At 41.3% G+C, this 16,163-nt stretch overlaps 1 protein-coding gene across 3 annotated transcripts; it reads right to left on the reverse strand.

Moving 5' to 3' along the window:
* Positions 1 to 112: 112 nt before the first annotated feature.
* znf395b (zinc finger protein 395b) lies at positions 113 to 11,015 on the reverse strand. 3 transcript variants are annotated; one of them, XM_046373671.1, is made up of 11 exons: positions 10,910 to 11,015; positions 10,710 to 10,804; positions 8,378 to 8,556; positions 7,574 to 7,749; positions 7,218 to 7,330; positions 6,616 to 6,815; positions 6,342 to 6,442; positions 5,328 to 5,622; positions 2,698 to 2,793; positions 1,909 to 2,015; positions 113 to 995 (listed from the first exon to the last, which is right to left on the reverse strand). In XM_046373671.1, exons 3-11 carry the CDS (start codon positions 8,507 to 8,509, stop codon positions 884 to 886), a joined length of 1,332 nt encoding a protein of 443 aa, XP_046229627.1. In that variant the 5' UTR covers positions 8,510 to 8,556; positions 10,710 to 10,804; positions 10,910 to 11,015; the 3' UTR covers positions 113 to 883. The 3 variants fall into 3 exon arrangements, with proteins under 3 accessions (XP_046229627.1, XP_046229628.1, XP_046229626.1); XM_046373672.1 differs by having other exon boundaries at positions 5,328 to 5,619; positions 10,710 to 11,012; XM_046373670.1 differs by having other exon boundaries at positions 10,710 to 11,009.
* Positions 11,016 to 16,163: the final 5,148 nt, after the last annotated feature.

Below are 16,163 nucleotides of genomic sequence, written 5' to 3' on the forward strand. Positions count from 1 at the left end.
ACCATTGTTATGAGTCTTCATACAAAATGTGTATAGAAAAAAAATACAATAAAATAGTTTGCTATTTCTTTTGTGGACTGTGATGCAGAGGGGAAAATGATAACAACAACTGTTTCAAATTCTCAGTGCTTTTTAATTTGTGTTTGACAATATATTTCCTCTTTTTTTATTGCTATTACAAACTCATTTCCCTAATGCTAATCCCATCGCCATGACTCCATAGCTTCACGGATAAAACCATTAACACTGGTTGTATGCCAACACATGGGCAGGAAGGAAATAGGAACTTGGTTGAATTGAACCAAATGTAGCTTATTCTTGTGAGTTTATATTCCAACAAAGTGCCAAAAAACATGAAAATTCCAAAAAAAGAAAGAAAAAAAATAACCTGCCCAAATACACGGGCTGAACAAGACAATAAAAAAAGGTATAAAATACTCGTACATAACTCAAAGCACACAATATAATGTACATCATAACCACTGTATAACCACTGGAAGAGAGGATTGGAGTAAAGAAAACAGCCAAATAGCCATCTAATACAGTGGAGCTACAGGGGCAGTACTATTACCTTTGGATAAAGTAGGAGAGTATTGTAGGCTTAGCACATCACATGGTCAAAGTCAGTCAGACAGTTAGCACCATCGCAGACTTCAGCTTTCAGGATCAAGTTACAAAGATACAGAAAATTCCATTTGCATTTCTTTAGGAAAGAAACAAAACAGTTTTAAAGTAAAAAACACATGTAGTAAAAGAACAGTTGTTTTTTTGTTATGGCTCTCAGGCCCTGATTTCTATCCTCCTTTTACTAAAAGTTTATTTTATCACTCATTCATCCATCCAGCTCTTTGACTCTCACACTCTTCCCATCCCGCAGCCGTTTTTAGTCGGGGAAGCGTTGGCAGGCTTTTTTCCAGCGGCAGGCGGTGCACCACTGATCCTTGCGCTCCACTCCGTACACTTTGCGACATTTTTTGGCCTCCCCGCGACCCTTCCTGTAGATGTAAAGACACAAATCATGTGGATGAGAAGCCATGCAAGAGGGCAGGACAGGAAAGGGATTTGCCTCACATGCTTGATATCAGTCTTTATAAAAACGAGACTGAGGGAAAATAGATAACAAATGAAGAGGTGACTGAATCAATTTTATCCCTCCTGGTCAAGATTTGACTTTACAGACAGCAAAACAATCAACAAAGTGGACAATAAAAAAGGAAAAAGACAGCAGAAAGGTACTGAAATCAAAAAAGTAAGCAGTAAACATGCGTAGACAGAGATAAAGACAGCTTTATTTTTAAAGGTTAATGTTCTGTCTTTACACACAAGGTCCAATGTACATTTTAACAGCATCATCTCACCACTGAACGTGAAAACTAAGGAATAGGCCACTGTTTTGACAATCTACTAATAGTTTAAAGCAATTTTCAAGCAAAAATGACAATTATTCCCTTTTTCCCACTTTTCAGTTGTGAGGATTTGCTGCTTTTCTCTGTCTTAAGAAATAACAAATTGAATATCTTCAGATTTTTGAGAGACCAAACAAGAAATATGATGACATTACCTTTTAATTTAGGAATCGTGATGCGGTTCCTAAATTAAGTTATGATTTTCTGTTATTACATGTCATGACATTACACATCAGCTGACTTACATGATTGATGGATTAATTGTAGAAATATTTGGAAATAATGAAAAGAATTGTCTCGATACACAGACCTAAATAGAGAAACTAAAGTGAAGGTTGTCTTGTTTTCCAAAGGTGTGAAATTTGTGTCCAAGAGTAACACTGGCATATTCTCAGACTTCAATTGGTTGAGGAACACAAAAATGCTAATTAAAAATATATATGATAACAACAATTGTTAATGCTATGATGCAACTCTAAACGTTTTCTATATTATGCCTCACCTGAAGGAGCAGTGGGTGCGAGAAGGCGATGCACTCATAGGCTGCAGCTTGCTCTGCTGGAGCCACTGTTCCCCAACACTGACTGACCGGCAGCGAGGTTTCACCATCTGAAGAGACACAACCACAGACTAAGTACAACAAGTACAACATCCATCCATCCAGGATTGGGTTATGGTGGCAGTAGACTGAACAGGGTATAACAGACGTCCCTCTCACCAGTCAAGTATTCTGGCTCCTATTTTTTAGATCACTATTCACACCTTCCCAGAGATGATCATAGGTGAGAGTTGGAACATAGATCAATTAGTAATTGGACTTTCTCCTCACTCTGGCCTGTGCTCTGAGATCTGTCCATGACTATCCCAAACAGAGCCAGCGACAAGGGGCATCCTTGGTGGAGTCCAATACCCACTGAGAACATGTTTAACTTTGTGTCAAGAATACAAACACAACTCTCTCTTCGGTTATATAACCACAGGATGGCTCAGAACAACAGCACCAATACCCCATACTTACTCAGTAACCCCCACAGGATTCCTGAAGGACATGATTTCAAGCCTTAAGTCGGGAAAACACGTGTAGACTGGATGGTCAAATTCCCATAAACTCTCCATCAACCATGAAAGGGTAAAGAACTGGTCTACTGTTCCCTGGCCAGGACAGAATTTGTGACCCAATAGTTTATCAGAGCTTCTTTACCTTAGCAGGTTCTAATGTTAAAAGGTGAGAGAGACTAAGTCACAGTCAGGCTGTGATGCAGGTAAATAAACAGACAGAACCCAGACCCACCGGAGTGTTACTTTGGCCAGAGATGGAAGAGGAAGGTGTCCAACCCTGGCAGTTGGGTCCTCTGGAGGCCACAGATACCTGGACGGGGCTACAGGCCTGGAAGGAGCAGGAGAGAGAAGACAACCCATGATTCATCATATATGAAGGATATTAAGCTGATTAACAGCCTGTTTCATACGAAAGATTACTAAGTTTCATTTTTGGTACTGGACTACAAACATTTAAATCTACTTTAACTTATTTTCTTAGCAATGGTTACAGCAGAGCCAAGCTAATATATGCAACTTGAATATGGTGAACATGTTTGCTAACAGATGACTCTAACTTACACATCCTGGAGCAATGTTAGCAATCATTTGGAATCATGTTTCTGACTGCCTGGTGAATTTTGCTGAATATTCACTTTATATTTAGCTCTGTTTTGGTCTCCACCAACTCTGAGAAAAACCAAAAAATCCTTCACTATTTTCACAAGCTTGTAGTTAGCTCTGTCTATCCTCTGTTTGGTGCTGGACAGGGAGCTTACAGTGATTTTTAAGGGATTTTAGAGGTTTTTTTGAGTAATGTTGCAGACCATAAATAAAGATGAGCTGAAACACAAAAAATGCTTTGTAGAGCTGAGGAAGAACTGAATTCTGGGTTCTGGTCACTTTTATCTTGCCAGGTTTCCATTTTCTGCATGACAGACTATATGGTGATGCGCTAAAAAATGACATTGCAAAATGATATCAGATAAGCAAAATGTACACAAGCTTTTTTATTTTAACAAGAAAGCTATTTATTTAAAAGAGACTAAATCCACATTTACTCAAATTTTTAATGTTGAAAGTTTACAGCTCAAATTAGCACAGAAGCCTACTGCCTCAACTGTAACCAGCATTAACAGATCACAACATATTATGGCCAATTATCTGATTCGGTCTTATTTCTTCTCCCAGTGCGGCCGTGAACTTGGGCCGTGAAAGCCCATTATACTGCATTCCTACCAACCCCAGCCCACAATGTAGACATAAGCAGACAGGGAGAAATCAATAAAAATGCACTAATATCCACAAAACAAAACTTGACAATGGTGAGTATTCACTAATTCACTACTTGGGTTATACTGAATGTGTCTACTTCAGAAAAAAAAAGGTGCCAGGGTGAGTTTGATGGTCAAGCATTTCAAGCCACAAGCCACCAGCAGCCATGACACATGCAGTCAACACTGCCCTACCAGCAGCAGTGACCCACAATTCAACCCACGCTGTCGTTTAGGCAGGACTCCTATAAATTTCTGTGTCCATGAGGAAATAAGACAAATATGGTACAAAATGGACAGATTTTATAACATCTGCATTGTGAGAAAAATATTCCATGTGAGTCATAATTTCTTTTTTTTGTTTTTTTTATTTAACAGGCACATTTTTCAAAATGTTTGAAGATGAGTCAGTTCAAATTGGTCATGGATGTGCATGCATCGAGTCCTAAGTGCTGTACAACTACACTGGAAGAATTCTTGTAGTGTTTTTCTGCCTTTTACAGGCTGGTGTGAGTCTAGTCTCCTTGAGGGAGCGAGCAAGCCGACGGCTTTCTCCCTCACTGTCACAAAGCATTCATTTACAGGCTCAGAGGTACAGGGTAAATGCAGGTCACCAGTGAAATGTGCTGCTTTGTGATGCATAAACAAAGTTGTAGCTCATTGGCTCGTTAGAGGGCTATCAGTGTGGGGGCGCTGGCAAAGGAGAACCTCTGAAACAACACCATAGCCACGTAGCATGAAAGCACTGCACAGGACCTCCAGTAAAATGAATATAATGTGCACTGAGATATTTGGTAATAAAAATAATCTTGATACATTAATTTCTGTTTTCATTCACAATCTGGTTTAATGGGAAATATGATTTGATATGATTTGGGCTAAAGGAAACTGTGATGTTTGAAAGGTAAAATCCTGTATTCACACATTAAAATCTACGCCTGACATTTAATAATTCATGCCAACAAGGGCCATGCTGTCTCCTTCCATTGCTCTGAAACAATTTCACCTCCCAAAACGCTGCCTACTTTCAGAGAAGCCATCTGCTGGGAAGCAAACAAATATTTACTGAAATTACGGGTAAGACAGGTCCTAGACAGATCCAGATTCTACCTAAGGCAGGTATTTTGTGCCAACAAAATAATTTTGTGACTTCATCAAATCACTGATATACAGATTCCGAATAACATATGATGATAACAGAGACATGTTGAGCATCTTCTCAGAATGCAATGCAAACAGCATTAAACAATACAAATCACAAAAAATAAAATATCCTTTCAAATTGGAACTAATTAAATTATTTTATCAGTGTGACTGTTACTGTAGGTTTTATAGTCAGTTAAGCACATCTACATCCACCTACACTGCACCAATTAATCATCTGGTCAGTCAAATTAAAAAGGAAAGTGATAATAAAAATATATTACTAGTTATGGTCTGGGAGGAACCTACTGTATTACTACTGTCATATTATGTGACACATTTCAAGATGTTATAAAATGCAATCTTTCGCAATTCTGTGAAAGACACTTCCAGCCAGTACTTGACAGCGATCACAGTCAGAAGGCTAAAACTCTCCAGAGGCTGAGAGGAACACTGCTGCACCCACCTGATAGAGATGCTCTGAGTGGATCTGCCAGAAGCTGCTGGGGGCAGACTGGCTGAGTGGACTGGGCCTGCTAGGGACAGGCCCGGAGCTGGAGTTGGACCTGGGCCTGTGAGCTGGGGGGATCTGGAGCCCCAAGGCAGGAGGAGAACCACAGGAAGCCCAGCTGAGATGAGAGGACGAGGCCTGGGCCAGAACCTGCTGGGAGGGAGCTGGAGCGGAGCTGGTGTCCACAGTCTCACAGGAGATCTTGGTGTAGTAGAAGTCCTCTTCCCTCTGAGACTGATCTGATCCACTGCTGTGTGCGGTAAGAGTGTGTTAATGTATTTGTGGTTGTGTTTGGCAGATGGAGAGTCAGACCAGTGGACAAACAGAGGAAAAAGAGCGACTTGTTTGTTTGGACTGTTACAGAATGCAGCACTCACTGTGGCCCAGATATAAAATGGCAAAAATCATTTCATCACTTCCCATAACAAAGTCAGAGCTCTGCCATGACCTGAAAATTTTATTCCCTCTTGTTTTTTTAATGTTGTTTTTCAGCTCAGAAATGTTCAACAGGGCTGGTTTTCAATCCACCTCAGACTATAACGGAGGAGCGTCTCCAAAGCTGAGAACAGGCAATGTCCAATTGTTGAAAATTCCCTGATATTCTCACATCTATAATAATAGGTACACCTTGTGAATTCACATTCCAGAAACTACATCAACAACAAGTAGGAATTTTACAAAATGTATATAGATAGAACCTCATGACTTTTTTGGTACAGAATAAAATGCTCTTTTTGACTTGTTTTTTAAGCACGCAGTTCCTGTTCAATCCAAGTTTGTCTGTTTTAGATTATTTATGAAGGCTTGTATGGCTCCATTTAACATTTGAGAACTTTGTCTTTCATTGGCGTAGTGTTTAACTAAGCTTATTTCATTTTGGTATCTGTAAATCTAAACTCAGATATTTCATAAGCAACAGCATTGACATTCAACTAACTGTACATGTAAATCAGAAGTATTCCAACTCACCCCAGATGCAGCACACGAATATGTCTTTTTATTCCCACCGAAGACGTTAGCACCTTGCCACAGCTGGGCCACAGACACTTGTAGACACCTCTGAAAGAGCTCTGTGAGAGAGAGAGAGCACGACACAGTTCAAGTTACAGGGCAGAGTGTGGAACGGAGAGTATACATTCACACAGATAAACTCACAGAGAGAGACAGAGCTGATTATAGAGCAATGTCCACCATGCAGTGCTAAACCTTTAGCACGAAAACTTTTAAAGGAACATCCATGTACCTTTGGCTTTTTGGCATTAAGCTCCTCTCCCTGCTCCAGTTCCATATGTAAGCCTTCATCAGGGCTGCTGTCCATCTCAGTGACGGACGGCGAGGGAGCGGGACTCACATTGCCGTGATCCCAGCTCCAGTAGCCGCTGCTGCCGCTGTCGGAGAGCTCGCCGCCACCACACTCCATGTCAGCCGGTGACGATGAGCCAGCTGGAAGATTCAAAGTCATTTTTCAAAAACAAGCTCTTGTCCGTTATATCCTACCAAATGATCTTTTTTTTTCTCAATACTTTAGAGATGTAAATGCATATAGTTATTTTGGGCTTTGCAAGTCTCGCAGTCAACTTAAAATAAGGTACCACTTTCTGACTCTGTGCCACTTTCTGTGTCCCATCCCATCCTGTTTCGCCCGCTTTCTCCTGTTGTCGTATACATACCACCTTTGACAAATTAGTCTTCTTTTACAAAAGATTTACAAGTTGCATCTAGTTATAAGCTATTTCTAAGAATAACTTTTGGGTTGCCAGGTTGGTTTGAGTGATTAGATCACCACAAGGTGGCATTGAAAGTAGCAGGGACACTGGTGAGGTGTTTTCTTGAAACGTGACAGACCTGGTCCAGGATCTGTTTGTGGAGGATTCTGGACCATGGGGCTGCAGGAAAGACTGGTCAGAACCATGGCTGCCATGATCTCATCCATCTCCACTGATTCTGGACTGCGGAAACTGGAGATAACATAAAGAAAAAAATCCACTGTCACACACCAAGGTCGTACCCATGGAGTCAACACCGAGGGGACCAAGTCTTTTTGCAAGGTGATGCGTGGTTGCCTCTTATAGGAAAGCATTATTTAAACTTATATCTTTATATCAATCTATGGGGTGGAGCATTTTGAACATATTTGAATGTTAGGGGGGCATATATATTAGACTTACTGCCTTGCCACGTACTCTTATACTATCCTTTACCTGTATGGTGCATCTCCAGTAGTGGACCCACTGCTGAGGTGCACTGTGGGTCCCACAGTTTGCAAGGGACCAGGCAGGTTACTCCAGCCTCGCTCAGCCTCCCTTGGCAGCAGACTCTTCTGGCGCCCAGTCTTCACAAATGCTTTCTCAGCCTGGACACAGCCCTGTGTATACGCCTTTTGACAGAAGCAATGGAATAATGATCTCCTAGTCAAATGAATGCAACAAATACAACATTTCCAGTCAGTAAATAACTGGAAACTGTCATGGACAGAGCAATCCTTACTCTGTTGAGGTTCTACTTGGGTTAAGCTGTTTACATGAGTCTTTGATACCCTGAAACTGAGTCCCGTTTGCACCATGAATAAAGCAGTTATGAGAATATTTCCTGTCCATCTGTGGCGTCCTGCCTGCAGACAGCACGACATGCCAGGATGACAGTGTGAAAAGGATGTGGGTGCCAGCCTCAGTGGAGAAAAATAAGAATCCATTATGAGGGAGTTCATCCTTTCTCTTTATTAAACTTTAAACGTTGGGTGGTATGAGTTGTTGCATACTGTAATGTTCATACCACCATCACAATGCACCCACAATGCGATGCAAGCGTGAATACTGCATCTCGTGACCTGTGACAGCTATATTTGTGTTTACTCAACCTGCCTGAACAACTTCATGAATACACAGATGATGACAGGGTAGATAAGGAGTTGGGTGGCTGACAAAACAAAATAACATGAAAAAAATAGCACATTTATCGTTATAAATTAACCTGGATGACAGTCTCGTCCCTCTCCGTCTACTCACCAGACTCTGCTGAATGTCTGGCTCGTTGCTGTTTTGTGTCGTCGTAGAGACGCGGGCCTCTGGTCCCATCGGGCAGACAGCCGTGCTCCCTGGCCCTGCTCCAGCTCTGTCCCCAGGTCCCATAGCTGCCATGGTGCTGCTGCACACAGTGAGGGGACTCGGCACAGTGTCACACTTCCCTGCAGTCAAGACACGAGGGACAGCATGAGATTTGAACAAATCACAATATCTGACTGCATTTTAAACTGTTTCTACATGAATGCAATATTCATAAACATGCTTATTAAAGGAATGTTGCAGCAATTTAGTATTGTACTTCTATAAAGTTAAGGAACTCACGAGAAAGAGATTAAAATAACAGGATGATCAAAATCAAAGCAGCAGCGGTTGGGGTATCCCAACTATGAGCCTCTAGTAAGAGTCTAGTGTCAGAAACACTGCATCCTGCATTTCCCATAATGCACTGTCAACAGTACATTTAACACTCCCCTACGCCCCCAAACTTCAATCTCCACACCATCTCCACAGGTACTCATCCTGACAAGCAAAGTGAACTTCATGTGTAAAACTGGTGAACTACCACTTTAAACCACACACTCTAATCACCTTTACATCATATAATATTCCCCACAAGAGTAAGTAGAGTTTAGTTAAGAAAAAGTTTTTTGAACCGCTTCCTTCTTACAAGAATTAAAAGATTTGGATTAAAGGTTCTTCGAGTGCTCATAATGAACCACGGCATCAAATGATAAATATTATGCTTTCTTTGATGCACAAATATGTTCTAAACAGAAGGCCGACTAGTGAGTGTTGGCAAACACTCGTGCTCCATCCATCCTGCATCTCTCTGCCTACCAGTGCAGAGCAAAAATGATTGCAGAATCTGAAGTGAACGCACACTTGTGTGGATTTAGATTGTGGCTGAACTAAAATCTTGTAGTTTTGTTGTCTACTTCAATAAAGTAAGTGACTGATAACTCGTTCCAGAGACGTAATCTGACGTTTGGGTGCATAAAATGGGGGCAATGCCGCATTCAGGGCACACGGGAAAAGAGCTGAATAAATCATTAACCAGCCATGATTTACTATGGTTCAAGCATTATGGGATTTTTAGGTTGTCAAACTCAGAGACTGGAGTTTCCTGGAGAGCAAATCTGAGCTATGAACAAACAAACAAACAAATGACCTTGTAGAATCATGCGACAAAAATGCCACATATTTCCTGTATTCAGATTCTTAAAAGTGAGGCCTATATCAATTTCACGTGATTGCAAATCAATATCTTAACAGTACAACAACGCACAAAAAGAATCGGTCAGTGCCTGTAATGCTTTATATTGTATGATTTGTGGCTGTATCCGGTGATCAATATCAGAAAATACAAACAGTTACTTTTCATAGGCATCTATTATCATTATTATTATTATTATTATTATCATCACTGATTTTCGCATAGACGTGGAAGTCTGGCGTACCAGTGTCAAGTTGTGTATCGCCTCACCGACTACAAACATTTAACTCTCCCATTCTTTTCTATGCACCCAAACGCAGCACAAAGCCCGATTTTCCCCCATCTTTCCACCAATCAGCGCCCAGCCTCAGTAGTAAACAAGCGCCACAGTGTAGGTGGGGAGCCACCGCTCATTGGCCAGGCTCTGGTTTCCAGATACACACCTCCTTTCTGACAACGTGTTCAGACACGAGTTTCGCCGGGAGGGACTGAGCTGGAAGAAGGAATAGGCCTACTGCTGAAAATAACCTGATACTGAACGCAAAGGAAAAGAAAAACGCACTAAAAAAGTCAAAATTCGACATATAACACGCAATAAAGCAATTAACATTTCATTAAAATGAAGTATGTGTAAAGAGTGTTGATAAAATTAACCATAAATAAATAAATAAATAAATATAACGTCACCCCCACTGTAGAGTTAAACGCAATTAAACTCATAATTATAGACAAATAACAGCTCACACACACTCGCACGTAAGGCAGTAAATCCGTGGGAGTTTTTCTAAGTAGGCTGCCGCAAATTTAGTGCAAGTTGCACACGATGATAGAGCTTTAAAGGAAAGAATTTACACTTTCCCAACAAATAAAACGTTAACGTGGTGGTGGTTATGGTACGTTTTAGGATATTGATCGACTAGAAGTCATAGTTTGTCAACTATACATCACTGATCTCCACCCGGCAACGCAGATTGAGATCAGGGAGAAACACCCCCTCCCTCCCCCAGCTCACACCGCTGAAGGAAAACAATATTTCCACTGTACTCACTGCAACACGAAAAGCAATCCGCTCAGAAAAACAACACATTTAGTTGCACTTACTCGGTTGGTATAGACCTCTGTCCCGTTCGTCCCGTCGGGGCTGCAGCAACGGATCGTCGCTGCCTGGCTGTCCCGCCGCTAGCCGGCTCTCCAGTCTGCCGGGGGAAGAGGGGGTTGGTCGGTCGGATACGCGCCTACGTGCGTCTGCTTGGGGAACCAATGCAGGCGGTGACAGCTGGACAGAGCGCTGAGATACCAACCTTGCAGCGCGCTGTGCACAAAGGGATGATCTAGGTGAGGGGTTACCAGAGCAGCAGCAGCATCCTCACTCCGTCTGCCTGCTTGTCTGTCTCAAGCACGAATCTGTGTGTTCAATCTCACACGACCGTTGGATTTTTATTTATTTTTTTTGATGGTTTCAATTCTGTCCCTAATAAATAACACCTTATTTGATTTTTTTTTTTTTTTTTGCACTAAAATGAAGTGACAGATTAGGTATTATTGTGACAAAACTTCTGCACTAATATCAATGCAAGCAAATTAAAATACACATCATAGATATAATGAAATAAAAGGATAAAATGTACCACAAACTACCACGAGGTCACTGAAGCATCACTATCCACTGAGAGGTGCCAATAAATTTATCAGTATAGTGATATTTATTGAGGGATATTGCTAAAATATGTTATTTAGTGCATCTGTTACAAAGAAAGAACTGTTTAAATTTTATTGAAGAAAACACACATTAATGATGCGACCCCTTCAAGAACCATTAACACTTTTTAGTATCTAAAAACTAATAAAACTGCTGACACCATGCACACAGCATATCAACCCCCCACATCACATGATAAATTCCCCGCATAGAGATCAAACACGACTTCCATGTGTGCTTTCAGTATGTGTGTGTGTGTGTGTGTGTGTTTGTGAGACCGGATTAGTGTCGGCTGTCTGCACCCTCTCCACCAGACATCCAGTCAGCAGGGATTTTAGGGTCTGAGCACTGACAGAGAAAAAGAGAGCGAGAAACCCAATCCTAGTCCCAATCTGACTCCCAAACCTGACAGAATTCCTTCTCTTTAAATTTCATTCATTAATGACACCATGTAAGCTTGACAGGCCTTCTGGCAGCTGCCTCGACTGGTTAGACAGACAGACCGATATTTATATCATGAACAGATAATGAATTCACATAGTAGGATGCACCAAGTAAACATTTACAGAACCGAGACAGTATATTTTATTCATCATCTATTATCTTTTATACGAAGGGTTTTTAAGGGTAGTGGTAACTGGGCAAAAATGCTGAAGCCAGTTTACATGTAGGTGAGTTGTGTTGCCTACAGTTTGGGTGGACCCTGGAAATTGGCTGAAATTCAAACTTAGGTCATTACAAAATAAAATATCCTCCATTATTAATAATGGAGCCTACACTCTAAAACAACACATGCCAACATGCTTATGCACAGCAGGTGAAATGTTTTTCCATGTTCACCCTTTGAGTTAGCTTGCTAACGTCTGCTAATTAGCAGCAAAGAGACATGTACAGCTGAGGCTGAGAGGAATGTCATTAGTGCTGAATGTATTTAGTCATTGGACTAATGAAAAATTAAGTCAGATGATAGCCAAAGTGATTACAATTCATCCTGATGGTGACATGACATTTGCACCAAATTTCATGACAATCCGTCCAGAATTCCATCAAAACTAGATTTTAACTTCACTTTGCCATCCTCTTGGTGGCACTAGAGGAAAGGTCAGGGGTTCACCAAAATCAGTGCTGTATTTATTATCTGGAAAGCTTGAACATGCGTACCAAATGTCATGACAATCCATCCTATAATTACTGTGTCATTTCACTAAAAACAGTTCTGTCAACCTCATGGTGGTGCCAGAGGAAAAACCAGGGGTTCAGCAAAGTCAGCGAGACTCACAGCAATCCGTCCAACAGTTGCTGAGATATTTCAGTCTCACTGAAACCGCCAGTCTTTGAGCCATGCCACTAGGTTGGCTAAAAATACACTGCTCAAAAAAAAATAAAGGGAACGCTTAAACAACACAATGTAGCTCCAAGTCAATCACACTTCTGTGAAATGTCCCCTTAGGAAGCAACACTGATTGACAATCAATTTCACATGCTGTTGTGCAAATTGAATAGACAACAGGTGGAAATTATAGGCAATTAGCAAGACACCCCCAATAAAGAAGTGGTTCTGCAGGTGGCGACCACAGACCACTTCTCAGTTCCTATGCTTTCTGGCTGATGTTTTGATCACTTTTGAATGCTGGCGGTGCTTTCGCTCTAGTGGTAGCACGAGACGGAGTCTACAACCCACACAAGTGGCTCAGGTAGTGCAGCTCATCCAGGATGGCACATCAATGCAAGCTGTGGCAAGAAGGTTTGCTGTGTCTGTCAGCGTAGTGTCCAGAGCATGGAGGCGCTACCAGGAGACAGGCCAGTACATCAGGAGATGTGGAGGAGGCCGTAGGAGGGCACCAACCCAGCAGCAGGACCGCTACCTCCGTCTTTGTGCAAGGAGGAACAGGAAGAGCACTGCCAGAGCCCTGCAAAATGACCTCCAGCAGGTCACAAATGTGCATGTGTCTGCTCAAACGGTCAGAAACAGACTCCATGAGGGTCGTATGAGGGCCTGACATCCACAGGTGGGGGTTGTGCTTACAGCCCAACACCGTGCAGGACGTTTGGCATTTGCCAGAGAACACCAAGATTGGCAAATTCGCCACTGGCGCCCTGTGCTCTTCACAGATGAAAGCAGGTTCACACTGAGCACATGTGACAGATGTGACAGAGTCTGGAGACGCCGTGGAGAACGTTCTGCTGCCTGCAACATCCTCCAGCGTGATCGGTTTGGCAGTGGATCAGTAATGGTGTAACAGCCCTCCATGTGCTCGCCAGAGGTAGCCTGACTGCCATTAGGTACCGAGATGAGATCCTCAGACTCCTTGTGAGACCATATGCTGGTGCAGTTGGCCCTGAGTTCCTCCTATTGCAAGACAATGCTAGGCCTCATGTGACTGGAGTGTGTCAGCAGTTCCTGTAAGACGAAGGCAATGATGCTATGGCCTGGCCCGCCCGTTCCCCAGACCTGAATCCAATTGAGCACATCTGGGACATCATGTCTCGCTCCATCCACCAACGCCACGTTGCACCACAGACTGTCCAGGAGTTGGCGGATGCTTTAGTCCAGGTCTGGGAGGAGATTCCTCAGGAGACCATCCGCCACCTCATCAGGAGCATGCCCAGGTGTTGTAGGGAGGTCATACAGGCACGTGGAGGCCACACACACTACAGAGCCTCATTTTGACTTGTTTTAAGGACATTACATCAAAGTTGGATCAGCCTGTAGTGTGTTTTTCCACACACTACATCCAGACCTCCATGGGTTAATAAATTTGATTCCCATTGATAATTTTTGTGTGATTTTGTTGTGAGCGCATTCAACTATGTAAAGAACAAAGTATTTAATAAGAATATTTCATACATTCAGATCTAGGATGTGTTATTTTAGTGTTCCCTTTATTTTTTTGAGCAGTGTACTTGTTAAGGTTCACTACTGAACTCCCAAATTTCCTGAAAACAGAAATGTCTGTGCATCTACCAGCTAATTTAATGAAGGTGATACTGAGTGGTGAATAGTTAGGATATTTTATTAGCATTTTGCACTAAATCCATTTTTAAGGCCCCAAACACTTTTGTATGTTTTGTTTGTTTGAAATTTAACCTCTTTGGGCAAGACAGCTTAAATCTTGATTTCAAATCTTTGTATTTGGCCATACATAAAATATTAATGACGAAATAAGTAATAAAAGTTAAAGTTTTGGGGTGAAAGTCCTTAATAATTTTTTTTAATTTTGGGTTTAACACTCAAAATCTCAGCTTATCTGCAGGAATGTTCAGGTGTGGTTTGATTAGACTGACCAGCTAACCTCTAGCTTTGATTCCAGTGAATCTTCATTGCTCTATGTGATATATTTTCCCACCCATTTCAAACCAGTGAGAATCAGACAAAAAACACAAACATTTCTCTCGTGTGAAATGATCTAAATTATCTAAAGTTAAGCAGAAGCTGTTGTGTTCAGACCACAGTGCTGATACTAAGACTTTCGGCGCCTTTCATGTGGTGAAAGAGATAATGTCTCTGACGCTTGGGCGTGCTTTATTTGAATAGTTCAGTGGGTTAATAATGCAATGAATGGTATGACAACTAGCACTGCAGGAATGACAACTCCACCCTGTGCTGAGGTTTTGTGACCTTTGGTTCACTTTGAATTTTCAGTCACACCAGGTGCCACTCCCACATCCTCACAATCATCAAGGATGGGGTGGAAGAATGGCTTTTAAATTGGCTTTCATTCCACAACAACCAGACCAACAAATATCATTTTATGTCATAAATGTTTATAATAAAAGTAATTCTACAGCATAGACTTTTTGCGTGCAAGCAGCAGACTGAGAAACACTGAAACAAAAATGCAGGAAAACAAAAGAACAAATACAAATAGAAAGTTGATCCCTTCATTGATAATGAAAAGTGCCAAACCAAAGGTTGGAAAAATCCACTCGTATCACAATTAATCAGAGTCAGATCATACAGTACACATCCAAAAGTCACTTCTTCCATTATACCATCCAGCATACCAACAAAGGGAACACTGTAGTTAAATTGTTTTGCACGTTTTATCCCCCATATCACAAATCACACATACTTAACATTTTTAGCAAACTGTTTTTACTAAACCTGCTCTTGTATTTTAGAGATTTGGAGGCATTCTTGTTACTGTTCCAGCCCTTGGTTTACATTTATATTCAGTACAGTATGAAAGTCAACTAGCATACTCTTGAAATTTTGGGTTCAAGAGAAAAATCATAAATTCAAGCCAGTTTCAAGAATCTGCTCATTTACTTTCATAGGCATGAATGGCAGATAATATTAAACCTAACCATGTTCTGTAGTTTGAAAATGGCTGGCAAGAACATCTCAGGAATAGTGACCTTTTGGGAAGTACACTCAATCACGCTTATCACTCTGAGCTACAGCTAGCAGCCAGCTAGCTTAGCTTGGCACAAAGACTGGAAATGGCTAGCCAGGAGTAATCAGGGGTTAAAATATCTGCCTACCAACACCTCTAATGCTGACAAATGAACACACTGGATGTCAGTAGTTTAATTTGTACCAAAACAGAAAAATAAAAATGCCAATTTGTGCTATGTATTAAAGGTACAGTTCAACCCAAAATCAAAAACACATGTTTTCCTCTTGTAGTGTGATTTATTCATCTAGATTGTTTTGGTATGAGTTGCCATAGATATCTGATATCTGAGATATCTGCTGTAGAGATGTCTGCCTTTCTTCCAATATAACATAACTAAATGGTGCTCAAAGCACTAAAAATACATTTGAAAAACTTAACAGCAATGTCTTATTTCCACAAATAATGACCCTATTACTTCATGACAATTAAGGATCAGCATTATTCCTGTGCAGGTAA

This window comes from Scatophagus argus, chromosome 19 (genome assembly GCF_020382885.2).
Source record: "Scatophagus argus isolate fScaArg1 chromosome 19, fScaArg1.pri, whole genome shotgun sequence".
Lineage (NCBI taxonomy): Eukaryota > Metazoa > Chordata > Actinopteri > Scatophagidae > Scatophagus > Scatophagus argus.

Bases quoted from the DNA above. Each gene is read 5' to 3' on its own strand.
- znf395b (XM_046373671.1), bottom strand. From the start codon at position 8,509: ATGGCAGCTATGGGACCTGGGGACAGAGCTGGAGCAGGGCCAGGGAGC. The intron at 6,816-7,217 runs GTCTGTCACGTT...TGAATCTTCCAG, and splicing joins ACAAACAGATCCTGGACCAG to CTGGCTCATCGTCACCGGCT. The intron at 996-1,908 runs GTGAGGCATAAT...TTACATCTACAG, and splicing joins CGCACCCACTGCTCCTTCAG to GAAGGGTCGCGGGGAGGCCA.